At 44.0% G+C, this 27860-nt stretch overlaps 1 protein-coding gene across 1 annotated transcript; it reads left to right on the top strand.

Annotated features, from left to right (window-relative positions):
• Positions 1-440: 440 nt before the first annotated feature.
• LOC118157352 (PHD and RING finger domain-containing protein 1-like) lies at positions 441-27639 on the top strand. The gene is given in 19 exon segments (XM_035311633.1): positions 441-571; positions 3964-4078; positions 4395-4514; positions 5951-6177; positions 7075-7158; positions 8147-8268; positions 11383-11480; positions 12020-12192; positions 14400-14529; positions 14891-15030; positions 15845-16032; positions 16923-17042; positions 18818-18972; positions 19391-22189; positions 22851-22927; positions 23569-23616; positions 23619-23831; positions 24839-24967; positions 26665-27639. Coding segments are annotated over 18 exon segments (5049 nt in total). The 5' UTR covers positions 441-571; positions 3964-3987; the 3' UTR covers positions 26800-27639.
• The last annotated feature ends 221 nt before the right edge of the window (positions 27640-27860 follow it).

Consider the following 27860-nt stretch of genomic DNA (forward strand, 5'->3'; position numbering starts at 1 on the left):
ATACCATGCGCGTACCTCCGGTACCACGGGGCTCACTTCGGAGAGGACAGCGTGTGCGCCCTCGGCTCGCCCCCCGCCCGGACTCCGGGCTGTGCGGGGACAGCCGCGGCCGGGGCTCGTGTGAGGGGCACCCGGCGGGGCTGACGGGGTTAACAGCACGGGCGGTGCAAAACCAGCCCCGGCGTGCGCTCTGCCGGACCCGCGCGCGTGCGGTAACAGGAGGGCTCTGAGGGAAACGCACCACTCTCCTCTTTCTCTCACGTTTTATTAACGCGGGGTTTTCCCTGTTTCCCCGTTATTTCCCCATCACTTCCCCGTGATTTCCCCACCATTTCCCCACTCCCCCTCACAGCCCCTCCCCCCCCCCCCCCCCCCCCCGGGGGGCCCCCCCCCCCGCCCCGGGCCCCCCCCCCCCCCCCCCCCCCGCACGCCCGCGGTGGTTCGCTCCCGCCGCCGTTCCCCCCCCCGTCCCACCGGCGGGCCGCGACCCGGAAGAGCTCCGGGAGCGTTTCCGGCCGTGCCTCCCGGAACGGCGGCGGCGGCACGGCCCGGGCCCGGGGCCTTCTCCTGCGTGAGTGTGGGGGGCGGCGGCCGGGGCTGGGCGGGCACCGGGGCCTCGTAGGGGAGCACCGGGGCCTGGTTCGGGGGCTCTGGGCTCTGGGTCTTGTTACCGGGGCACCGGGGCCGTGTCCGGAGGCACCGGGGCCTGGTTGGGGGTTCCCGGGCCCTGTCAGCGGGGCCCCGGTGTCTGCCCCCGGTGCTGAGGCCTCTCGGTGTCCCTGCCCCGCCCCCGTTTTTATTTATCCCCCCTCCGAGCCCCCGGTGGCGGCGTGTGGTGCCTGGGGGCGCCGGGGACGCGTGGCTGGGGTTGGGTTTATGTTAAAAGGCGCCTCGGAGCTCCCGGGGAGGCTCTGGGGGTGGTTTGGTGCCGGGCCTTAGGGTTTCGGGCAGGGAGCGCCCCCCCCCCCCCGCCCCCCCCCCCGGGGTTAATTTTCAGGTAGGTTCTTGAGGGCTTACGGTGATTAAAGTCATCGCATGGGCGGTTTTGATACCGCTGTTTAAGAGTTAATCTTTTCTGTAACATACACGGGGGGAAGACTAACCTAAATTCAGACCTAGAGGGCTTTTCTTTAAAGCTTCCTGGGCACATTAGGCTGGCACGGGGCAATGGGGCTCTCCTTAAGGTGCCTGCAGTCCCTGCACAGCCCCTCATGATGTCCACGTTTGGAGGGTGCTGGCAGGTACCAGCTACAGCTGGTACCCTGTGTACAGGAATGGCCCTTACAGCTTTTTTTTTTTTTTTTTTTTTTCTTACTCTTAATGTAGCAGGTGAGTTTGTAAGTGCTTGGCCTTGATTCCAGGTGTGTGACATCTCTCAATTTGAGAAAGAAAAGGGTGCGCTGGGGGGGGAAGAATAATAACAAAGCAGCTATGGCAATGCAAGTGCATGCTGGAATATTTAGTAGCCTTCAATTTAGTTACAAGTGCTCTCCGGAACAAGGCTGCTCAGTAATTACCCCAGAAATTAGATCAGCATTCAGTGAGGAAACCCAGCTGGCTCCTTCTCTGCCTGGGCACTGTCCCCAGCGCCCCTCCCGTGGGTTGAAACAAACGCCTTGCCCAGCAGATCTCCTGCCTCTGACTATCCTCGTGTCTAGCCCTTGCCTCCTGGCTGCAGCGTGCTCCTGGCTGGTCAGAATCCCCATGTGTGGCAGTCTGGGGGGTTTTAGAAAGCCGGGGTGCTTCTCTGACAAACCCCTCTTCTGGCAGAAACATTCCATTAAAACAAGCAGAAATGGCTAATGCAGCTCAAGGAAAGTGCTCCCTATTGCCCTGGAAATGGGGTGGTGCTCCAACACATCCTGGCCTTGTGTTGGAGGCACGCAGCCGACGTTGGCCTCAAGGGGATGAACGCAAACTCCTCCAGCATCTTTTCTCTTTTACATGGCAGTAAGAATCGCTCTACTTTGTATCTGCTGCTCTCAGCTCCTGACGGGCTGGAGGAAGGATAGGGACTGGGGTGAACGCTGCTCTTTTGTACAGGTTGGGCAGCCCTGACGTGTGACATAGATGTTGGAACATCTCCCCTGAAAAGAAGAACTGGGAAGTGCTGCTTGTTGTCCTTAAAGAATAGGAGGGCGAGCAATCATATGAAGTGCACAGCCCGCCTCGCTTCCCTTTTCCTTGCGAGCAGCTGTCCGGATTTGAGAAGCGTGTTCACGCGGTGAGATATTTGCTTTCACCATTTGAAGCTTAAAATCTTGAATCCCCTTCATTTTTGCCTGGCTCCTTCTTACCTGTTTCAAACTATCCACAAATGAAATCAGATTTTTATTTTTTTTTTTTTACTGCCCAGACCTTGAGGCAAACCCCACCTGGTTTTGCCGGCTCCTTGGGGGCTCAGGAGATCTGTGGCTGCTTGGATGCAGTGGGGGGGATCACAGAGGGCTTCACACCTCCTGCCAGATGAGGTTTGGGACAAACGCAAGTCACCCCTCGCGAAATGGTGCTGTTCCCTTGCTCCAGCCTCGCCACTTGCTTCGTGAGCGCCGGTTTGGAAGGTTCCCTCGTGTTGTGAGCTCCCGTTTGGGAGGTTCTTATGTAAGCGGGCTTCGCTCTGAATAATTCATCTGTGCGCAGTGCTGGAACGCGCGCCTTCCTGGTGGAAACCAGTGGTTCTTCCCAGCTTGGTTTGGGTACGTTGCAGCGACTGGCTTTTGATGAGTCTGCGTGTTTTCAGCCAACGAAAACCATTTTTCAGCGCTCCTATTAACAGCTAGGAGTTTAATCCTCTGCTTAGGCAAGATTCTCGCTGAAGTTAGGAGAAATCCTGACCAGGAACCCGCTTGTCCTGGAGCTTGATCGTTTTAGCCTTTTTTCCTGAGCAGTGAAGGCTGCGTTTACAACTCAGCCCGCCTTAGCGAAGCCTGCACTTTTGAGGCTCTTAAGTACCGAGCTGTGCTACGTGGCTCTAAAAAGGGAGTGAACGAGTGAGGATGTGCTTCGAGAGCTTGAATAAAACATAATGTTTTGTTCCAAAAATGACTTTAATATGCAAGCTGCGTAATGCAGAGCAGGGAGAGGGGGAGAAGAGCACCCGAAACTTCTTTGCCACGTTTGCAGAAGAATCCAGTTTCTCCTCCTTGCTCAGTTATGACAGCAAGCTTTGTAAGTGTCAGTGAATTGTGCTCATCCACGGCTTGTTTACAGAGCAGCGATCCTCCTTTCCTGACGCTTTGTAGCACCGCGTGCTGAAAGCTGTGGTTTGGGCTTCGGTATGGATTTGGATCAGGAGCCGTCTCTCAGTGTCTGTCAGTTTTATTGCCAGTCTGCTAATGCACAGCAATTCATTTGATTGCATTAATATGCGCCCAATGAAGTGGCCTCTTCGCTGCGGTTGTGTGCTCTGAGGCTTTCCTATTTCATGACAGAGCTGTGAAAAGGCCTTTGTCGAAAAAGACCTAAAATGCATCCTCTTTGTTCTCATTTTGTTCGAGTTGAGCAGGATGAAGTATCTTGGTTTGAAACGTGCATTTTTCATCCCGTCAGCCCTCATCCAAAGGGCAGGCTGACCTCTGGCCCCTTGCGATGCTGCTCCTTACAGCTACTGTGCGGGATGGTTTTGGTGTTTGCAGGTTTCCTTCTCCTATGTTAGTGGGGAGTTCTGGTTATGCTTTATTTTGGTCATCCAAGGCAAAGCTGAATCTTTCCCCTGTGCTGTGTTGCACAAGGAGCTGGTTTCAGGCCACCTCTGACCTGAAACTGGGATAACTAAACGGGGCTTTTCTTTGTCCGACTCCTGTAAGAGCTGCTTTCCAGCAGCACAAAGCCAACCTCCGTTGTTGTAGATCGAACCAGAAGAAAAATAAAAAGAGCAAAGTGTCGCTCAGCGCCTGTGCGGTAGCAATACCCTCTGCGCTCGCTTAGGTGCTGTGTTGCCTCACCCCCGTCCGCTTCTTGCAGGGAGCGGATTCCCAATGTCCTGCCATGGATGATGACAGCCAGGATGAGCTGATAAACAAGAACGCCGCGCTGGGCAAGGGCAAAAGGCAGAGTCTGGCACTCCTCAGTGAAACAGGTAACCGCGGGCTCGCTGCGTGTCCACGTTTCTAGTTGGAGGTCTGAGAACCGATTTATTTTTTTTAACCTTCCAAAAGAAGTGAAGATGTATTTGTGACCATTTTTCTCTTTCCCTGAAAAATGTTTTGTTTTACTTCTAAATGCTGCATCTCAAACTGCTGGCGTGCTTCCTTTGAGTTGCTCTGAGCGGCTGGCTTTGACACTACTGAGAAGCTCACTGAGGAAATCTGGGGTTTTGCTTTCTACGTAGCGTCCTGAGCAGGAATTCTGCTGTTGTACTCGTGTTTCAAATTCCCCTCTTCTTTCTTCCTTAGAAAGCAACGGTGGGAACAGCTGCGAATCAGAAGATGACACCGGGAGTGAGGAGGAAGATGACTCTGAGGAAGAGGGAGGTGAGGAGGACAAAGAAGAAAGTGAAGATGAAGAATTAGAAGGTAAGGCTGTTAATATGCACAACAGAAATACTTGTTTTAACACTTAAAGGAAGAGTGGGATGAAAGTTTTCCTTCCAGAAAGTAACCATGAAATGTAAATCCATGCTGCTGTGTCAGGGTGATGCCCAGAACCTACAGTAATAAATGGGGACATTCCCCAATTTCTAGGTGTTTATAGCATTTGTATGTTTGAAGGCTATCCACTAGCTAAAACGGTGTAGTTAACAGGCAGCAGGAGGGACCGACAGTGGTGGAGCCCCAGCATGAGTAGAAAAAAAGTTGGATTTACAGCAATTAATTTTTTTTTTCACTTATAAAAAGTGTGTTTGTGGCAGTTTGCTTGAAAATGAACGTTGTGATGGGGAGTTCTGGAAAGAAATTAGGACTGCTTTTAAACGTTGAGAGGAGGGAAGAATACAACTAATTCTTCTTTGGGAAAGGAGTGGGGATGTTACTTGAATTTATTAATTTTACTGAAAACGTAGTCTGTAAATGCATATGCTTCTGAAACTGAATCACTCAAATGGATAAACAAAGTTTTTTGTCACATCTTGAAGCTTGTTGGGAAGGCAAGAAAGAGCATGGTTTTCCAAGCACTAGTTAGACTGATTTGAACACAGGCTAGTTCTAAAAAGCTGATGCAAGGTGCCGAAAAGCTTAATTAATCCATCTTTTAGAATGATCAATCGCATGTCCTGCCAGGAAAAATCAACAGAAAACACACGGGCCCTGTTTTCTTTGTCTTTTATTTCTTAAGTGGGTATGTTTCTACATAACTTCTCATTGCTTCTTGAAATTGACAACTTCCCAGTCTGAACACTAAGACATGTCTGTATTTTGTACTAAAAATGAAAACACCTCTCAGTAACGCGCGATGAGAGTTTAAAATGAAATTTACTCAAAATTGAGCTTCTCTGAGCAGTCTGTAGCAAGGCACTCAAGTCTCCTCAAAACTGTGATTTACCTGTGAACTGTTTAACCTGTTCTTCTGGAGGCAAGTGTATTGCTGTGCCTTGTTTTCTGGAGTGTCTTAATAATTGGAACTTTTCAGTTGGATGCCTGATAATTTTGTTTTTAAGCTCTGTGTTCAGTGGTATACTGACACATCTTGGCATTGTGGTAACCTGTTGTTTTTCTGCTGTCTGTCCTTTTAATCTCTTGCAAGACTAGTCACATTATTGGGCTTTTACTTATTTATTTTGCCAGGGTAATCTATCACTTTTTAGTGAGGGGACTTGGGGGGGGGGGGGGAGTAAAAACCAGCAAAAGCTGTTACCTCAAACTGGGGAGGCCGTGTTTTGCCCTTGCAGACCTGTAAAGTAAGCTTCTGTGGAATTCTTCACAAGCTGACATCCCTTACAAATCACCCTGTGCTTGCTCCCCTTGCTGGAGCCCTGCAGCATATCAGAGTTTTTTTTCCTTTCTCGCTTTTTAAGATTGCGAAGATGACGATGAAGAGGAGGAGGAAGAAGCTGAGGCTGCTGGGGAGGGAATGACTGATGCTCTGAAATTAGAGCCACACCTAAGCGTAGCAAACGTTTCCTCTGATGAGGATGGCGAAAACTGCCCCATTTGCCTCAACACGTTTAGAGATCAGGCCGTTGGGACTCCTGAGAACTGCTCCCATTACTTCTGCTTGGACTGCATCGTGGAGTGGTCTAAGGTGAGCTGCTTGTACTCTATTTCCTGCAGCCTTCTGATGTGCTCTGCTCTCTCTGATCACACTGTTATTTCATGAGAACAGATCCCTCTAATATTTATATTTGCTTCCTTGAGCTTTTCTACGCAGACTTGGTTGACTGCTTTATATGCCAGGATTCATGTTTGAGAAGTGTGGTTCTGCTTCTTGTACCCATTCTGATGCTTTCTGTTCTCTGAAAGCTGTGGTGCTGTGAGCAAGTGCATTTCTAGGCATTTAAAAATCTTGTTTTCATGTCAAGACACCAACAGTATTGGCTTTCTGTGTGCGTGTAGACATATATTTATCTCTAACTTCTGTGCTGTGACTGCAGGATCAGGGTCTGTTGCAACAGTGAACATTTAAACCCAGGAAAGACGCAGATTACTAAATCAGCAGTTTGCCCTGAATTCAGTATTTTTCAGTCAAAGTTACTCCCACCTAACTGCCTAGTTCCTATAATCATAGTCCAGGGTGAGAATTACACAGTGCCTGTGGTAATGAAAATCAGAATTACTGGATGGATTTGCAGGTGACTTTGAGTTGCTCATTTTCCCCAAAGAAATAAAATTTCCTCCAACGTGAGCAGTATTTCAGGGCCATGTTTGGAAGAACTTTGATATTCTTGTGGCAATTGAATAATAATTAAATGATTTCAATGATATAATAAATGCTTTTCTAAAAAAAAAATGTCTTCTCTGATGCAGAAGGTTGTTTGACAGGTAAGTCAGATCAAAATGCGTAAGATGTCAATACCAATAGCTTTTAAAATGCTTATTACGTTAATGCTGATCACATGAATAATTTAAATTCTACTTTTTAGAAATCGAATCAAGAGGTGTGTATTAATTGTACGGGGAAAAATATTTTGTTTCTTTCTAGAATGCAAACTCCTGTCCAGTGGATCGAATCCTCTTTAAGTACATTAGCATTCGGGCGCATTTTGGTGGTAAAATCTTAAAAAAGGTAAGCTTTCTACTGTAGTAAAAAACAAGATGGCCACAAAATAGCTATTCAAAGGCATACTTTTTTAGCACGTGTGTCTGATAGTTGGTAGCTGGATGAATTTTTTCCTGATTTGAGATTGCCTTTTAAGGCACTGTTAGAAATTTTCCTCATCTTTAACCACATTTCCTACATTAGAGCGTGTGGATTGAAGTGTGCTGCTGGCTCAGAAGGCAGAAAGGATTTTCACAACTGCATTTTTTGTATAGTTTGCCTCTAAGCTGTTCTGCACTGATAAGCCAGTTCCTACAGGGAAAGTGCCAAGTGTCGTGCAAGTACTGTACAATACCAACAGGAACAATGTGGGTTAAACGTACCTGACCTGTTCCTTATGTCTTGCTGCCAGCTCTGTTGTGTAGCAGCTGGGCTTGTAAGGGGAGAGGGAGGAAGAGGAGGCTGCAGTTGAGCTCGTAAAGGCACAGGTTGAGTGTGGTGATGGTCTCTCACAAAAGAATATGGAAGAGCTGTCATTGCCCTTGTTAAATCAGTATCTGAAATGTACTGGGTTTTAGAGGGCATCTCTGAGTTTGGTCTGTTTTCGTAAACTGATGGTTTATTATTGTTTGCATTTTAACAGAAGCACAAATTACTGAGATTAAAATAAATGTTAATCAAGGGGGATTAAGCTAAGCTTGCTCTCTTCAGTTGTGTTTTGGGATTTTTTTATTTGTTTGACTACTTTTGATCTTACTCAGGAACTTTTGGTTCCACTGCTTCTTAAAAGATAGTTTTCTGTGGTTGCCAGTATCTGACAACAGACAAGTTTAATAGATCTCATGAAGTATTTGATCACGTCTGAGATGCGTTGAATGAATTTAAATGAAGGTTCAGGTATGTGGTGGCCACTTGGTTCACCTATGTTTAGGTTTTGCCACAGTTATTGCTCATGTGACAATGGATTTTAAAAGTGGCATATTCTGCATGCAGCGTGAATCCCTTTCTTATCCAGATTCCTGTTGAGAACACAAAAACTCAGGGTAACGACGGAGAGGATGATCCAACCTTCTGCGAGGTGTGTGGCAGAAGTGACCGTGAGGATCGCCTGCTGCTGTGCGATGGCTGTGATGCAGGGTAAGGAAAATGTGAAAGGGGTACAGCACCTCTGTGATTGACATTTGCAGTCTTTATGCCTCCTTGAAGAGGCACGTGACTTGTCCCAGTTGACTGGGCTTTAATGTTGCGTGCAAGAGCTTGAGATTTACAGTTCCATGAAATTTTGAGGTATTTTCTGTATAGCCACATCTATTAGATGATATTTTAGTCTCGCTTAGTTCTGTGTCTGACATCTTTTGTCTTCCTCCTGGAAAAATAAAAGAATTTTTCAGTTGCTCAGTAGAGGCACCAAGGAGCTTATGTGACTTTGGGCCTGTAGTCTCCTGCTAGAGCTTTAACTTGCTACACTGTTTGAATCAGTCTTGCAGCATTGTCAATGTGGTGGCAGAAGACCCCTATTGAACAAAATGAGATGTCTGTTTGCACAAACTGGTTAAATAATCTCTTAAAAATGGCTTTTATCAAGCTTACAAGATAACTGGTAAGCTTAGTTTTGTACTTGTGTTCTGTAGCATCCATATGCATTGATTCACCTTCTGAACAGAAGACACAATCAGGAAAACCAAATATTGTTAAGCATGTCATCAAAACACTGAGCAACACGTGCAGTTTAAAATGCTTGGGGAAAAAAACACATTTCATAAGTCTTATCTGAACTCTTAGGTCTTTCTGAAGTTTCATAAGTCTTATTTGGACTCACAGACTTTCCTTTCTCTCAGTATGTTCTCTAAATAATTCCATAGATTTTTACTCAAGTTTGATACAGTTTTTGATTTTCATATAATTTTCCTAAAATAAGTTGTTTAGAAATGCTTGGCTTCTGGAGATAGCACCTCTGGAAGCACTTCCTGAAGAAAGAACTCGCAGTCTCTACTAGCTGTCCGTGGCTGAGATCATACCTAGGAAAACGTGGAATAACTTGCTTCAAGCCCTAGTTCTATTCCTTCACGTTCTCTCTGACCTGACACTGGATTGAAAATTTTATCAGTTTTTTTCCATCAGGCTTACAGCCAAAGGAGTCATCCTGTCTTTCCATGAATATGGAAGGTAGTACTGGCTTCAGAAACACTATGAAGTCCTGATTTTTCTGTCACTTTAAAAAATTGGCCTGAAGATGGGTATCAAAATGAAAACCAGGGCTAGCTTTGTGGCCAAAATTCCTGAGTTCCATAGATCTAATTTTTCTTATGATTTGTGAGGACTGAGACAAAATAGTAAGGCAGAAGATCCCCCAAAGCATCCGTTCATTCCCTAAAGGTCCAGAAAATAAGTCTGAAACCAGTTCATCACTGCCAGTCACAAAGAGCCCAAGAGAAGTGTAGAGGACTTGACTGCTGATGTCTTTTGTCTGCTGTTGTGCACAGAAATAATCCTGGCCAGAGCGCTTGGGTGCACGGAGCGTTTGTGCTTGTGAGGGGGTGGGCACACAAGTGCATGTAAATGAGACTGAGAGAATGAGTGTGAATAAAATCAATTTACTTCTGAGTTGTTTGTAAAGCAAATATCACCTTACCCTTACATGAGGTCTGGCACTGTGTTTTGTTACGAGGTTTTTGTACGTGATTGGGTTCTTTCAGTATCTGGGGAGCTCTTAAATCGCTGGTGCAATAGGTTTTCCAGTGTCCAGGGTTTTCAAATGCGACTTCAGAAAGCCAAAGGATAGTCTAAAACGTGCTTAACAAAGCTCTTGCTATAAGGACCTGTGTTATGACTTCAGCCTGAACAATATTACTTGTCAGAATACCACTTTAGGGAAATTACCTCATACCTGGCAGCTGGCAATTGGAGAAAGAGCTCTCCTTTCCCAGTTAAGGAAAATACTTTGCTACTCTAAATTAGCATTTTTTTGCAAACATTATTTTTCAACTTCTTCTTGTGTTTCTGAAAGAGCGTAAAATCTCATCTGCTCAGTTGTGCTCTTCCATGCAATAGGGATGCGATATTCCATTCTGCTTTCATAGTTAATACATTTTAGCCTAAACATAATAGCAGGTTTTGCAATCTAGTCGCAAATTGAGTTAATCACAACTTCATAGAACAGGTTTGAAAGACAAAATCTGAAATTGGAGCAATGGGTGGGAGGTGAATTAACAGTTGTATTCTCTCTGCAGTTTTTTTTTGTGTCCCACCATTCCTTGGCTGGGGAACTTGTTCTGCATACTCGGTTTTGATGGGAGGTATCTCATTTATTGGGAAGTCTGTTTGAATTCTTTTTAGCAGTGTAACTTGAAGGTGAATTGCTTTAGAAATTTTGGGCTACTAATGTGTGTTGCTTTGTGTGTGTTTTAATTTAATGGCTGAAAGTGGAATAGAGCGAATTATGGAGCCAGAGTTGGGTAAAGTTAAAAGGCTTTCCATGATAGCTTCTCTTTGGGTAGAAAACACTTCAGAATGTCTAAGGGAGCATCATTCTCTCCTTTCCCTTTGAGATTTGATGAGGATGAGCAGAGCCCTCAGTAAGATGGTGTTTTAGAGTCAGTGGTGGTGGTCTCCAGACTGCAAGCAGGTGTATGAAGGCAGCCAGCTGCACAGTGCTCTGCAACCTAGTTCATCCTCTTGTGCAGAAGTCCTTATCACGAGTTGTTTTCTTAACCAAGAGCTGTGGGGGAGATGAAATGCGTTTGTTCAACATAATAAGGCATTGCAGCTGACCGGTGCCCAGTCATGCAAAGGGAAATGTGCCTAACTCTCAGTTATGGTGATGCCGCGTTGGTTCTCAGGAAATTGATGTCGTTTCCAGATTGTCTATCCTGTCAGTGCTTCACCAGCTCCTTTCTTTTTTCTTTGCCACCACTAGTCTTGGCTCTGGCCACTTGTGTTTGAACACTTGTTGTGTTCAAATGGCAAGCATGTACCACACCATGAGGGTTAAACCGGTCGCTTTTCAGGGTGTTATTTGGGCCTAAAATGATTTAAGAATGCATACTAGAAACAAAGACCAGAATACAACTATCAGGTAGCATCCTTTCTCTGAAGAAGGGTAAAAGAAGATGCACAGACTGCAGTTTCAGGCTTATGAAAATGCATCTGCACTTAGGGTTTTATCTCTTGTGTGGTTAGATGTAAAATGCTCTTTTCCCTTGGTAAGGAGCACTTTGTTTGATTTTTGTTTATTTCTTTTTCTTTCTCAAGGTATCATATGGAATGCCTTAACCCACCTCTGAGTGAAGTCCCTGTAGATGAATGGTTCTGTCCAGCCTGTGCTCCCATGGGTATCAGTGCTGCTGCAGGTGAGGGTTCGGTGGTGTGCAATAAAAGTAAACAAGTTTCTCCTGACTGAAATGCTGTGAAGCATGTCTTGTTTTGAAGAGGTGTTTAACCCCTGGTTTGATCTGCTTTAGAATAATTGTTGGGCATTCTTCTCTTGAACCTGTTGACTGATAAGGGGTTTTTGTAACTGCAAATCCAAATTTTAATTAAAAAAAAAAAAAAAGTTTCTTCTAAATGTTCTTCAACCTTCCTGAAGCTAGCCCAGGACCTTAGTGCAATTGTGTTGTATTTACACTGCAAAGAATTTATTAGCATCCTAACCTCAGATTGCCAAGGTGTCAGTGTCTTGTTTTACCTTGAAAACCTTGTTTCTGTGTCGCAGCCTGCAGTAGTGTTGGTGGTGTCTGTATTAATTTCTTTTTGAGAGAATTGTGTCCATGTTTGGAGGCCATTTGGCTTAAGAAGGGGAATGTAGATTTTTTTTTTTTGTTATTGTTCAAAATTCTCGAATGCTTTCACCTGTAGGAAGAGAATTGACCTGGACATCTTTTCTTTCAAGATACAGATCACGTGAGTGAAGAAGAGGTTGCTGCCCTCGTGGCTGATGTCATTCCTACCACTAGCAGGCTACGTCCTCACGTCCGAACCCGAGCTATAGCCAGGACTCGGCAGAGTGAGCGAGTTAGGGCAACAGTGAACAGAAACCGGATAACAACTGCACAACAAATTCAGGTATTTGGAATTCTTTGCTAATGAGCTTCTGGAAGAACCTTGTGGGAGAGCTGCAATGCATCCCACCCCTCAAGTAGCTTGCCTGTCTGAGTGCTGACCATCCATAGCAAAATGGTCAGTAGTTGTAGAGTTTGGGGTTTTTATTGAGACCTAACACAGGTGACTTTGCAGCACACGAGCAAGATTCTGTCTATTTTGAAAGCTGTAGTAACTTCTTCTCTTAATCTGCATTTTTATTACTTCAGTTGTGAGCAAAATTATATTCTTATTCCCAGCAGATGTTAGTTCATAATTCGTGCACAATTCCTATTTTTAGTGTGCCTGTTTATTTGACCTTTGTGGATTTGCTTGTTTGTCCTCCTGCCCCCTTCCCAGTAGCAGTTGGACCTGTTGGCCACCTTCAGTCAAACCGGAGGGAAAAAAAAAATATTAAATTGTATTTTTTTTGTCAGTTAGCCTCCTATTAAACAGTGCAAACCCAAATCCTAGCATCCTTGCTGATGTGGTGGTGTGAATTCAACCTCGTTAATAGGTTCCCCAGAATCTATGCAAGAGACTATCCCAAATCCCTGAGGTACTTGAAATCCTTTACTCATGGAACTGCTTACTGAACAAATAGCGACAGGTGAGGTGACGCTGTCTGAAGTAATTGGGATCCTTTAGGTAACAATTACTGTGCTGCAAAGTGAGCACTTTCAAACTGGGGATCTCCTGACTGGCCTCCCCTTTGGCTTTAGCCAAAGTACCTACCCTTCACTTGCGTAAATATAAGTAGCCTTAGTTTGCACAGGAACATATTGTGACTTAGTAGAGTCTGTAAATAACCTCTGTGGGACTAGTGATATGTTAATTGGTTCTTCATTAGTGCCCTGAGCTTGAGTAAGCCCTGAGAAACCTCGTTTGAATTCAGTGTCATCCTAGCCATGAACAGAAAGGTCAGACCTCCTTAGGGAACCCCTTGGTCCTGTCCAGCCTGAATTGCTCCATAATTCTGTATAAGCTTTCTGTCATCGGACAATAACATGCTATTTTTGTTTTGACTGTAATGTCTTTTTTTTTTTCCAAAGATAGGAAATTATGAAGAAAAAAAAAGGAAAAAAGAGTGGATAAAAGTAAAATGTTTCTTCAAGTCGGTCAGTTAGCTGTGGATTTCTTTCAGGCTGGGTTAGGTGCAGAGGCTCTTTTTGGAGTGTGAAGTACAGACTGGCAAAAGACAGAGTTAGTTGTGAGAGGTCTGGTGGCTTAAGCTTTCCCTTATAATCCAGTTGTAATGGTCAGGTGAGAAAGAAAAAGAAAATGCACTTAGGATTGTGAAGTGCCTCAAATTCGTGAGCAACACTTCTATATTCTGTAAGTTCAGGCAGAAAAATAACTTTCCTGAAGACTGGCTTGAGGGATGCAAAACAAATGCCAAAATCTGGGCAAGAAAATGTGCAGGTTTTCTGTCATCTTACTTTCCTACTGGTTGGGAAGAACAGTAGACTGTTAATTAACTCTCTGGAGTATACATGTTGAATCTGTCATCAAAATCATTATAATTGGAGGAGAGAAATTTTTAGTGAAACCGAAATGATCTTTATTATAGCTGTTAATGCAGGCTGAAATCGGTGCCTTAGGTTTTTGTAATGTCTGTCTTGTCACTGAAGGAAGGAAGGGGGGTTAGAGACATTTTAGGAATATAGTTGGCATGACACACTTAACATAGCTTTTGAGAGAAACCTGCTTGACACCTCTTTTCAACCAAAGGAAGGAACCAGTGCCTCAGAATCCATACACTTAAATATGTTAAACATATTTGAAATGGGGTCAACCCTTTTGTGGAGAGGGAGAGGAATGTGAACCTTGGTGGGGTATCCGTACTGTGTTGGCTTTTTGGTCTTCTTGCTGATCATGCCTTGTGCGATGGGCCGGAGGTCAGTTCAGTGGACTTGTGAAAGTTCTGCCGAGTGGGAGTACTCCTTTTACAATGTCGGCATTAAGCTAGCCGTGGCTTGTAATGGTGAGGGAGCCTGAAGGGCCAGGCCAGGTTCTCCTTAATCCAACAGCCAATAGGTTAGAACAGTGACATAACGGCTTTACTGGAAGCTTGGGCTGCCATAAGTGTTTCTCTTTTGGAGCTCAATTCACTTTCTCTTCAAAATGCTTTTATACCAAACTTGATGCTGACATTTAGATACCTGTATCATGTAACTTCTAATCCCCCCCAGCACGTGCCGAGGTACCTCATGTCCTCTCTTCTGGATGAAACAATTGAGGCAGTTGTAGCGGGCCTGAACACAGCCATTTACCAGCGTCCTCTGACACCGCGGGCTCCTGCTAGACAGAAAAGGAAAACAGGTAAGGGCATCAGAAGCCTGTGCAAGAATAAAAGCTTTAGGAAAATAAGCCTGAATCATACAAAATACTTTAGAGGAGCTGTGTGCTGCTGCACCTGTGCAGCTACAGAAGTATGCTACATGTGTATGTACATGTATAGATCTGTGTAATCCCTCCCCATTATGTCTTTTCATTGTAAAGATTGCTTTTAAATAAATCCTAATGTCTTCACTTTTTTCTGCTGCACTGTTTTATACTGCTGCAGCACACGGTAGATCACTTTCAGCTGCTTTGTGTGCCATGGGGGTACGAACAGGGGAGTACAGGGTACAACATAGCACCAGCATTTAGCTAGGTACTTGGTTGTCTCCTGTCCCATCAGGTAGGAGGAAGAAGGTAGCAGGCAAAAAAAGAACTCAGACAAAATCTTCTGTTGGGAAGAAGACGTCAGGGACGCAGCTGAAGAGACGCAAGCGTTTAATGAAGAAGAGAAGAGGGAAAAAGATAAGAGCAAGATCGCATGTGAGTCTCTGCCAGTATCAGAATCTGCCAATTTTCTGCTATTTTATCTATTAAAGGATTATATCATGATATTCAATGGAAAAATACTGTCTTGTAATGATAGAAGGTGGATTTTTTTTTTCTGGTGGAAGTATGTGCAGGATGTGTGCGGTGTACTGCAGAAAAGTGTATGTGCCTAGAAGCAAAATGCAACTTCCAAGCAGGCTTGCTGGATTTGCTAGCAAATCCTGTTACCTGAACTGCAGGGATCACACTAAAGCATGTCCTGCAGGCTTTGTGTTATGCTCTTACCATTAAGCTCTCGTGTTTACTTGGTACTGATGTAAGCTCAGCTGAAATTGTCACCACCCACTTCTTTTAACGGGCTATGGAAATTTGCATCTGTGTTGTTGCAAACCAAGTTAAGTAGATGTAAGGGCTCACAAAATCCCTTTCAGTTGTGGGTAGCAGTCTCATATGAACTACACTGAATACTCTATACCAGCTTGACTTCTGTCCTCAGCCACCTCAACTAGAGGTTACATTCTACAGACAGCTGGGCTCCCAGCCTCTAATAAGGAAAGGACAATTTTGAATGACTGTCTTATAGATTTGTAGAAATTTCACTTGTCTGATCATTTAAGTTAATATATGCAGTCTCTGTACGAAGTGCCATACAGGCTGTGGTAAGTTCCATAAATGCTTTAAAGCAAACACAGAAAATAAATGCGTACCGCTTCTGCTGCTGACAGTAGTAACCTGATCACTGCACTTCTAAGTGAAGACTTTGTACCTGCCTCTAGCATACAAGTAACCCATCTCTGTATCTGTGCAGGTAAAAAATGAGGTTACTACTCGCTCCCGTATTGCACGAACTCTCGGTCTTAGTAAACCCATGCGCGGGGCCTCGCTTCCTTCCATGTACAAACCAACGGAGCCCTCACTTGGTCTGATGAGGGCAGACATTGGTGCAGCTTCTCTGTCCGTGTTTGGAGATCCATATGAGTTGGATCCTTATGAGAGGTAAGATCCCAGGTCCTTGACCATAATCCAAAGTTAATTTCATTAGCGCTGGGTTGTTGGCACGTGTGCATGGATATATTCCTATCTTCATTAGTTTGTGAAACATGGGATGTTATAATACGGGAAAAATTCAAGGACTGGGTTATATTTTGGAAAGGAGCTTGTGACTTTCTGCGAAGAGTGTAAATCTCACACCTGAAAATGACTTTGGATACACAGTTCACAATAATGTAATGATGTACTTGTTCTTCCTTCCCTCCTTGGCTGAGTTGCTGAGCTCTTAAAGAATCAGCCTTCTTTAAAGAGGTTTGCTGAAATAAGCTGCATGAAAATCTTTAATAAGATCTATGAGGCTATTTAAAGGCTAGAGAATGAAGGAGTCAGATCCTAATAATTGTTTACTTTAAGTAAAGATAGCTATCACTTATGTTATGTGATAAACAGTGACTTCGTGTAGAATTCAGTGGACCTGTGGAATTCTTGATGTTTCTTGTTTCCCCATCTCCCCTTCTCCAGGTGCTTTAAATTCAGGAGGAATCTCCCTGTGCCATCGTTTTTATCGCTCTTAAGCTCTGAAATTTGGTGAGGGGGTATCTTAAGTTATTGCTGGTGAAATTTAATTTTCTACTGAGCAGACATTTTATGACAGTCTCTTAGAAGGAAACTACCCATTTAATATTAAAAAATCTCTCACAAGATTCAAATGTAGAATTCTACTGTGTAACAGTACGCAGTAACTGCTGTTCTACAATTCTACTTATTAGTCAAGAGAAAATAAATTTATGGCACAGATCTTTTTTATGTATCTCTAACCATACATGTTATAATATTATCTTCTTCATCCATTTGGCAGTAATTTCAGAGTTTGTGTGTGTATGTTTTACCCACAGCAATGAAGAAGTTCCAGCAAATCCTGATTCACCAGTGAGTGCCAAAAGGAGAGTTCTCTCCCAGTCAGCTTTGAGGTCTCACCGTCCTGTAGCTAGACCTGTTTCTGTAGGACTTCCCAGGTAAAAACCCATCAAGTGCTATTTTTATTTTTTTAATTGTGTAATGACTCTAAGGACAGGTGATCATTCTCATTTAACTTTTTTCTTACCAGACATATTTTGTAAGTCTTTCAAGTTGGGATTTCAAACATACTAATGGGGTTACAAAACAATTCTTAGTCTCAATAACTTTAAAAAACAAACAAACAAAACGACCTGCTCCCATATCTGGGAAGGCAGGGGAAGCTAGCTGCACATCCAAAGGAGGGAATGAGGGGTGTAGCCACATCACTTTAGTCCTCTGTCATCTGTTGGAGCTCAGAAAATTGGAAGAAACTGTTTGTTTGAATCTATAATTGAACAATTGCTCTGCTTTGCTGTCTGACAGGTAATTTATTTTGTGTGTGCTTGCATGCATGCGCGTGTGTGCGCCTGCCACTACCAGCCCCAGTGGGGTTTCAGGACTGGGGGCACAGGATGCAGTGCAGAGAGGTAGGGCACAGGGAGAGGGGCGTGGTGAGAAGAACGGGGATGAGGAAAATGCCTGGAGCAGGTAACAACCAAGTCATGGAAAACTGCAAGGCTGAGGGAGCTGAAGACTAGCAGAAATGCAGAGAGTTCATCTTAGGCTGTTGAAGGGTGTAAGAGATTTACATGGCTGTCTTCTAATGCATCTGACTTAAGGCAAATGTTTGTTTCTTGGGATTCAGATAGGAAAAGTACAGAAATATCCCAAGTTACCATGGAAATCTATTATCTCCATCCTGAAGGAAGGCTTCCAGGAAGCTTTGCATGTCCTCTGAAGTAGCTCTAGCAGCATGTTGTTCAAAAGGTAGAACTATTCAGCTGAAATTCAGCTTTTCTAAAGGTTTGATTTGCCTGAACCACAGTGAGTTTCCTCATCTGGCTTAAGTAGCCACTGCTTTTAGCCCTCCCATATTCTCTTTCTGTTGTATGCTACAGATTTTTGGTGTACGTTGTTCGGAAACCTTGCTTTGTTGTACGGAAATGAAGTATAGCTCCCTAGAAAAGCCGAGTCTATTGGTTCCATTTGAACCCCCCCCTTTTTTTTAAGACAAACATAAAACCCAGAATTCCACTAGACATACAAGCAAAGAAAAACAAGAAACCACCAAAAGCACGCAAACTTTTTTAATCCCCCCAAAATGGTTCATAAAATGTGAATCCAGTAAAACCGTGCTTTAAACCCAGAGAAGATGCAGTTAAAACTCTTTTCTTAAGATTGTGTAATGCATAAAGGGGAGTGTTTGCATTATCCCATATGTAGGAATACTGCTGTTTTTCAGCCTACCTACCCTACTCGTAGGCACCGATGTGTATTCCAACAACTGATGCTAAACACTTCTTTAAATTGCATCAGGTTTTTTAGATAGTAGTGTAGGTCTGACTAACATGCCTGTGATCCCGTTTTGGTGGGGAGAAGAGACAGCTGGGATGGAAGTATCTCTGTAGCACTGAACAGTGCTCTGTCCTGATACGTTACAAAGTGAGCGTCATTCTTAAATAAGATGAAAAGCATTTGCTTACCAAAGGTCTCATGAAGTGCATAATAATACCAATCTGGTGGTATTCCTGGGAGAAGTAAATACCTCAACCTCTTTGTCAGAGAGAGATGGGAGCAGAATTATTCTAGTGAAGCCAAAACTATCAGTGAATTTCCCTGGCTGACCTCTGTTTGTTTATGCCCTTGGTTTTGGTTTCTTTTTAATGTAATGTGTGTGTATAGAACAAGTGCTGTAAGAGTAAAGGAAATGTAACCCCTCTGAAACATGCAGAAGCAGTGTACCTGCCTTGAGTCCTGATCAAGAAGCAGAAGCTGCCCCCGTGCCTGATCTGTTGGGAAGTATCCTGTCTGGACAGAGCTTACTCATGATGAGTAGTTCTGATGTGGTCATCAACAGAGATGGTTCTCTGACAGCAAAGAAGGCAGGTAAGGTTTTGGCACTTGATTTTGTAATTAGTCTGCTTTATCCACATCCGCCCTGGTCTTATTTCAAAAGTATGTGCTCTGTAGCGTATAACCTATATACTATATAGTAGTATATAACGTATAGCATCCTATGTTAGTCATTTTTATCAGTCGGCAACTATAGGATAATAAACGCAAACCTAGTGAGACCCATAGAACAGTATTTCCTAAATATTGGCATTTACCTCAGAGGTGCCATAGTCTGACAGCAACCCTTGTGCATCTGATCGAAAGAACTGTTGGACTGCCTTATTACTGTGTGGTATGTCTACAAACCAAAATGGAACTTAAAATAATTACCTCTGTGCTTCTTTTCGTGTTGGGGGGAAAAATGATAAATACATCTTGAAAAGCTTAATTGTTTGTTTGTGTGCCGTAGCTCCACTTCACAGAAAATCAACAAAAGACTCAAGAGTGGATGATGATTCAGGACGTAAACCCCAGCTGAGTACAGTGCACTCAGGGACCATGGCAAGCAGCTCCATTGCTGGACCTTCAGTTTCCTTGGGGCTGAATACTCGCACTAGACCCACCTCATCAAGTTTGTTTTCATCACCTTCACCCTCCCTGAGCAGGGTTGAGCCTGCAGCAAACCCTGCACAGGCTACATCGGAAAAGTCAACTGTAAAATCGGAATTTTCAATGATGCCCAGGTCTGTTCAGACTCACAGTATAGCTAGCCTGAGTGGGCACGGCTCCAAGTCAGATGAAATGCCCAGATTTAATGGAAACTCTAAAACCTTTGCCCCCACTAATTCATCTTCAAAGCCCCCGAGCTGTAACTTGAATTCTGGTTCTAAAGCTGTAACTGTGAGGCAACCATTAAAACCACCTCTCAAGAGAATTGACATCTTTGAGCTTCCCAGGATACCAAAGATTAAAAAGGAAACCAGCAGCAAGCAGGTGGAGCCAGAACCCACAGGAAGCCAAAGCTGCGACATCCCCAGCTCCTGTATAACCCAGCTGACTGGCAAAGAGAGCACTAATCAGCCGGGAAAGGGCAGCCGGGTGGAAAGTCAGAAGTCAAATGCCAAGGAATCTCAGCAGCAAACACGTACAAGCGGGGTATCTTTTTCTACCAATGCAGGTGTGTATAGCAGTTCATCGCTTCTGGGCACTTCACGAAACAAAGGCCCGAGCTCTTTTGAGAGTTTTAAAATTAATATTCCTGGAAATGCAGGGCCTTCCAGCAGACTGTCTAACCCAGGATTTTGTAACACCTTCCGCCCTGTGGATGACAAAGTGCAACAGAAAGAGACTCCTTCACCCCTTTTCTCAGTTAAGAAGAAGCAAGTCAAAAGTGAAATATATGATCCCTTTGAGCCAACAGGGTCAGACTCGAGTTCGGCAAGCAGTAGTCCTGAAAGGCTTGGCTCAGGGATCCCACTAACTAATATTACCAGGACTATTTCCATTGAAAATCCGAAAGTTCAAACATTTCAAACTGTTCGTCGATTCACTCCTTACACAGTAGAAAACATATTTGGGTCTGGGGCTGAATCTGATGTACCATCTAGTAATACAGAGTCTCATGAAGACATGCCGGCGGAAAGCAGGATTGTAGAACAGATTTCTGATACAGAGGAACGAGACAATATGGATGAGGAAGACTTTCTAAGCAGTCCTTGCACTTCATCTGTTGTTAAGCAAATCTCTAATGCAGAGCCTTTAAAGGAAGAAGGTAGAGAGGGCCCCAATGTGTTCTTTAATGCTGAAGAATTAATCAGACCTAATATTAGCGTGAAACTAGAACCAGAACCAGAAAGTCCCTCAAAGAATGATGGGCAGCAAAAAGTCCCAAAGACGGAACAAACAGATAGGCGATCACGTTCCAGATCCTGTTCGAACTCCAGCTCCCGGAGCAGGAAGAAGATGAAGAGGAAAAAGGCACTTGTCAAAGAGCGTAAGAGATCCCGATCAGGGTCTAGGGGCAGAGCACGCTCGAGGGACCGAAGTTCCAGATCTACGTCTTGGTCAGGTGGAGAAGAGCACAGCAAAACACATACCTCGAAACCCAAGAGCAGGAGGTCTTCTACTGACCGTTCCAGCAGTCATGAGCGATCAAAAAAAAAGAAAATGAAGGATAAAACTAAGGACAAAAAGGCAAAATCTTCTTGGTCTAGGGAGAGAAGGAAATCGAGGTCACGTTCAGGTAGTCCTGGAAGTACTTCTGAGTTTTACGAAAACAGGAAGAAAAAAAGGCGGTCTCGGTCAAGATCTAGACGGAGGGATCGTTCCCGCTCGAATAGCACTGAAAGGACTAAGAGGCGGAAACACAGGAGAGACAAAAGCTATGAAAGGTATGAAAAAGATAGTAGCTTGAGGTCCAGAGAGAGAAAGAGATCAAGATCCAGGTCTCGAGAGAGGAGAAAGTGGAGGTCCCGGTCTCGGTCTGCATCTCGATCTCGGGAGCACAAAAGCAGCAAATCAAAAGAAAAAAGACCACGATCGAGATCACGTTCCAAAGAAAGAAAACACAGGTCTAAAGAGACCTCGGTTCCTCCCCAGCCAGAAAAAGATCAAAAGCCTCCAGCTGAAGATGTACCCAGGTGTCCAGAGCAATCCCATTCCTTCAAACAGGAGCCGAAGGAAGAGCTAGTACTAGAGCAGTTTTCCATAACCATCCAACCCAACATCAAACTTGAGGAAGTACAGGCTGAGACCTCTGTTCAACAGAGAGAGGCCCAAGAAACTATAAAGGTAGAGCCTATTTGTGAGGAAGTGGCAAGTGAAGCTGCATTCCTTGTGCCAGAGATCACAAACAGCTGTGTTCCAATTGGCAACATGGATTCTTTGGCTGAAACTGAATTAATGACTACCAGTGATCCAGCATTACTTGGTAGCTGTAGCAATACGAACCTGGAGATTACAGTTAAAATAGAAAATACGGCGTTGTGTCCGCCTCTGATGGAGCCACCTCCAAAGAAAGAGGTTATCGTCCAAGCTCAACCTGAGGCTGAGCCAATTCAAAGCTCATCCAAAAGCAAAATAACAGATTGTGTGAGAGAGGTTAAAGATGAGTGCCTTGTGTCAGCAGAGAAAACCAGTGATTTCACTAAACCTGAACTGGAGGTGGTACCTCAGGGCCCCGCACTGAAATCTAAAGCACCGGTGAAAAGAGTGACCTGGAATCTTCAAGAGGAAGAGAGCGGTGCGTTGTCTGCTGGAAAAGCTCCACGTAAGTCTCTTTGGGAAAACAAGCAGCAGTTGGAGCAGGCTGCGTAAGGCTTAGGGTTTAGGTGCCCAGCTTAAGTAAGTGTAATAGCTCTGTCATCTGAGCTGGGGTGATGCTGTGGTTCCCAATCCTGAAAGCCAGCGTTTTGCACCTGCCAAAAACACGAGGTGAATCACGTTAATGAATCGGTGCTGTCACTTCAGCAGCTCGGCTAGCCAGTGGCAACTTGTTTGGCTGTGGAGCACATACTGCAACCTGATCTCTGAACTGACAGTCTGTGTGCCATGCTTCCTGCATTTAACTAGAATGATTTATCCTTCAGAATTTAAGATTATTCATACAGCTTGCTCCTGTGAGCTCTGCTAAGCCAAAGCTGCTTGGAACAGCGCAACTTGGGAGCCCTGTGCTATGTGTATGGACAGTTGTGTGGTTCTCGTTGGTTCCTCTCACAGAAACCCACTAAAAAAACAATTGCACAAGTGGATGATAAGCCCTCTCTTATCAGCTTTAAAATGTTGATGATTGCTAAACAAAGTCCTTTAATAGCCAGCCTTGTTGTTAGAACCATCTTCACTGTTGTTTTTTTATGTATAACTGCTTTGAATCTTTGACCCACAAGGTTTATTTTGTTCTCATTTTTTTTTCCTTCTCTTTGGGAACCTAGGGATGCCGTTTTACAAACTTCAGCGAGCAAAAGAAGGGGCCTGGAAGGCAGAGGACTTGAACCAAACGTTAAATCAGGTGCAGTTAAATGAGCCTCCTCCAACCAATTATATGATTCCCGAGCCTATGTTTCCTGATCTAGATTCCTCTCAGGTTGGTTCCTATTCTGACAGCCCAGTGTCATGGAAGGCATCCCACCTCATCTGTGCCCTCGTTGTACAACACCCTCCCCTCATGGCAGAGCTCTCCTTCCTCTGCGTGTAGTGCATTTCATAAAGCCCATACGCCTCAGCAATCCTCTAATCATTTAATCTTTCGAGTGATTCTTACAGCTGAAGAAGCACATCTCCCTTTCATTCTGCACCGTGTGTGCAGCTTCCATTTTCAGCACTTCCTTGATGAACAACTGTGTTGCTTGAGAAGCTCTGAGCATCTCGCTGATAGCAATCAGGCTGTAAAAAATAAAAAATAAATAAAATGGCCTGGTGGCATTGGTCTGTGCCATCAGTCCTTGCCTCTGTGCTGCCCCCCAGTGAAATGCTGTGTGGGGCTCCTGCTAGTTGGCGCACACAGACCTAGATGAGGGGTGGACTGCAGCCTCCCTGATTTACCCTGCTAATGACTCACCTGTTTCAGTGGGTAAAAATTGCTCTGAAAATACGGATCTGATGCTCTCTCTTTCGAGGACATGCATTTACAAAACGGTCTCTGTTTCACAGGTGTTCTGTCAAAATCTACCTTTGACGCCACCTCTGCCCTCGAGCCTCCCCCCCCCTACGCTCCCGTCAGCCAGCCCACGGTTCAGTTCATCATGCAGGGCAGCCTGCCAGCGCTTGGCTGCGTGGCGGGACAGAGCCTGACTCCAGAGCCGGGCAGCCTGGCCACTGCCTCTGAACCAGGAATTCAAGCTGCTTCTGTTGGAAACGCAGAAGAAAAGATCAAAGTACCGAAACCTCCAGTGGATAAAACTAAGAACGAGGAAGTGAGTAAATGCTCTCAAGGAGCAAATGCCTAACTGGAATTGCACATGCAGGCCACGGTTCTGTTAATTAAGGCATTACCCATTCTTTAGAAATTAGAAACAATACGTTAATGAGCTGCTTATTTGAAATTTTAAAGTTTTTAATGACTTTTATAAACGCTAGGTCTTATAACTTTCTCTGTCCTCTCTCTGAGAGGGGTTAAAGCAGCTAATTTATCCTTACAGTTCTGAAACTTTCTTGCGTGAATGTTTGAAAGTTGCTTTCAGAAACCAGAATGTCCAAACGCCCGGTGCTCTCCTCTCTTGTTCAGCTTTGAAATGAGCATCAGTTCTTGTGACAGTCCTATGGAGAGGTAGGACTGCGTCCTGCTGTTAATCAGCACTGAAAAAAACATTGGAGATTTAGCAGTGCTAGTCCCTTGCTGCGGAGTTTTGGATCTGCCGTACAGACCATCTGCTGTAAACTCACAGTGCATGTTAACATAAGAACAGTTATTTAGCCAGTTATTCTATTTTCTACCATAAAGTTAAAAACAAATTGGTGAGGAGATGTTTTCAACTGAACCTCCATTTCAGCAGCAGTTTCTATGAATTTGTCTTGATAGAGTATGTTCTTATGTCAGAGCACCTTCAGAGCTACGCAGAGCTTTATATTTATGCCTCTGACCTGCTGCTTTTAGGTTCTGATAGCCTCTTTGATGGACGTATGTTTACTCCAGAGCTGTGGGAAGGGAAGGAGGAGATGCAAATCAAGATGTTGTGTTTGCTTGTTTAAAACATGTACTCTAAGACAGAATAGTGTTGAACAGAACAAGGTTTTCTCACTGAATGAATCATGGTTTGTTTCAAGACTGCAACGTACAGTGAAGGAGATTGCTTTGAGGCTAGCTCTTGGTTTGTTGAAAGGTGAAATGAGTATTTTCATTGTCTGAGCATTTCTAAGAAGAATAGGTTCTGAAAGTATTCTCAGGCGAAGACAAGGTAATGAACTTCTCTTTGCTGTGCAGTACATGAAGAAGCTTCACATGCAGGAAAGGGCTGTGGAAGAAGTGAAACTTGCCATTAAACCTTTTTACCAGAAGAGGGAGATTACAAAGGAGGAGTATAAGAACATTCTTCGAAAAGCTGTGCAAAAGGTAAGGTGACTGTGAAGGGGAGGAGCCGTGCAGGTAATAAAATAGTGGCAGTACTTTGGATTGCACTTGCAAGCTTTGCTAGTTACGTGGTGTTACTGAAATAGCAGATTTTTGGACTCCGACCTGGACTCTACAGTCTTGTGGTGAAGTTGTTCCAAGCAGGACTGAGCAGTGCCACTGAGAGCGCTCAAGGGTGTCCCTTTTGTAAGATGTAGTCAGCGACACAGAACATTGAAGTTTAAGCTGCCTGAGCTGAAGTGTTACATGGCACGTGCCTCTGAGGGAGTTGTTAATTCTCTTTCATGAAGAATTTCAACTTGAATTGTCAAGCTGTTACTCCTAAAGGTAGAAAATATTTTGTGTATAAATTCCTTGGACACCTGTGATGTCCCTGAACTTTAGAAGAGGGCTTTGCAATTTGGCTGACGCTGACTTTTGTCTCAAATCTTAGTGCTGACTAGATTGTGGGTAAAAAAAAAAAAAAAAAAAAAAAAAAAAAAAAACCTTATCAACAAACAAATGCATGTTGTCATGTGAAAGCAATTAATGCTCTTGTAATTGAGGCAGTTAAATGATACCCTGGAGAACTGTTATTTTCTCCCCGCTCTGCCTTCCTGCTATCACTAGGAAATTCCATCATAAACAACAATTCCTGAGATAATGTCTGCAATTTTACATCTTCTGCATGACCAACATGAAAAGCAAATTCGGTTTGTAGAACACCTGAGCAAAACCAGCTGCAGCTGAAGTCCCTGTGAACAATGATTAAGTTTTTAGTACTTTGGGAGAAAGTGAACAGACCCTACATATCTCGGAATGGGCCCTCAAAACTGCCAAATTCTTTCAATCTGAACATCACTTCCTCAAAACCATCAGAAAAATGGGAAATAAACACTCATTTACTATGCATTGCATAGGATTTGCTGGACAATTGCAGTGCAGTTTGGTATGTTAATTAGAAACCACAGAAAAGCCCGTGATAAAAATGAATAATTTTACTTTCAGAGATATATTCAGTTAGTGCTCAGTAGGGAAGCACTCGAGCTGCCTCTGGAATTCATGAAGTGAAATATTACCAGTGAGCGCTGTGCTTCCTGAGCAATGGAGAGGTGTGGGAGTACAACAGTGTCCAGCTCTTGAGGCTAAATATTACTTGTGCAGAAGAAGGCCAGCTAGGGTTACAGGGTATCTCCTGTTTTTTTGGAGGGAGTTCTTAACTGGTCTTAGATCGAGCATAACTACTGTGGTGTTCTTTAATATGGTTTGTGTGGGTGTAGTGATTGGCTAATGATTTCCGCAGAGGTGTGTAAGCCGTCAGGCCAGGTTGTTCTGACTCTTCGATATATCAGAGCTGAAAGCTTCATTATTGCAACGCAACAGAGGCTGAACTCTTTAGGACAGGACATGGATAGCAGTTACCACAGCGCAGAAGGGTTTGATATAACTTGCCCGAGTGCATTTAGTCCAAGATGCATTTCAGGTTTTACAAATAAACGCGGAGGGTTAGACCTACCCCAGTGTTGGCGGAAAACAGTCATTCTTGTTGAGTCTTCTGCTTTGTGTCCTGGTCTGAGACTCCAGGAGCCTATGCAGGAATCAGTTCTCCTGGGAAGTTCAGGGTTTCTTGATCACTACTTGGCTGCCTGAGCTGCTGTAATACCATTAAGCGACTGAATGCCTTCTCTAATCTCTTGTAGATCTGCCACAGCAAAAGCGGAGAGATCAACCCTATGAAGGTAGCTAATCTGGTGAAGGCCTATGTGGAAAAATACAAACATATGAGGAAACACAAGAAGTCTGATGGTGAAGATGCACGTGAAGTGGAAAACTGAGAGCAGGCTGCGGCCAGAATGACTTGAATTGAACTTTATGAACTGAGAACATTATTCCAGAAGAAATAGCAGATCTGCAGTAACATCTCATCAAAAACAAAATGCAGAGAAGCAAGATTATAATAGGATTTATCTGCTGAACCTACTTTTGAATTGTTTCCATATGGGAATGAGCTTGGGTTTGTTGGTGTTTGTTTTTTTTTTTGATTACCTACAGATATAGAACTCAATAACAATCAGATGCCTCAGACCAGCAGAGTAATTCCAGGGGAAACACAGAAGAGATTAATGTTTGGGACTCCCGGATTGCTACCGTTTTCAGGGTTATTTTGATCACGTTTTTGGCCCGTGCACCTGTCTTGTTAAAAGTTTGAAACTGGACACCACTTTTCATATACAGTATATTGAGAGCTATATACTGTTTCCCTTGTTTATTTATCAAAATATGGATTGTCTTTAGAAACTTTTAATTTAATACTTGAAATGTGGTATTTTTAGCCTGCTCGATGATGAGCGAAGCTTTACTCGCTCTGTCATTTGGGGATTGCAGAAACAAGCTAACCTTTATAAATTGACTTCAGAAACACTGCTCAACCCGTGGTGTCTATTTACATCCTGTTGGAAATACCTTGTTCGTGAAAAGTTTAATTTTGGGGGTGGGAGATATTATGTTGCACTTCTGTAAATAATGCACTGATGGCTGGTTTTGTGTCTGCCTTTCAGGAAAAATGAAACAAAAAGCAAACGTGAATTTTCAGTAACAAGCTCGAGGGACAAGGTTGAACTGATGTACAAAGCAGAAATGTGACAGAATTTATAAAGTTATTTTGAACGGTTTTAGTCCTATAGCAGGTGTCATTTGTTTGCCTTACAGCTGCCCCTCTCCATGACCATTCTGTATAAATGTGTACACAGAGGAACACTGTTCCTCCTATAAAGGAGGAGGACTGATTTTTCTTTTCAAGAAGCAAGGGTGTCTTGCATGTGTAATGACTCTGCGTTGCTTTAAAAGCACTGCAGAGCAACCACTGTTTTAAATGATCATACAGCAAGTTAAAAAT

The sequence above is a fragment of the Oxyura jamaicensis genome, assembly GCF_011077185.1.
Source record: "Oxyura jamaicensis isolate SHBP4307 breed ruddy duck chromosome 5 unlocalized genomic scaffold, BPBGC_Ojam_1.0 oxy5_random_OJ106425, whole genome shotgun sequence".
Classification (NCBI taxonomy): Eukaryota; Metazoa; Chordata; class Aves; order Anseriformes; family Anatidae; genus Oxyura; species Oxyura jamaicensis.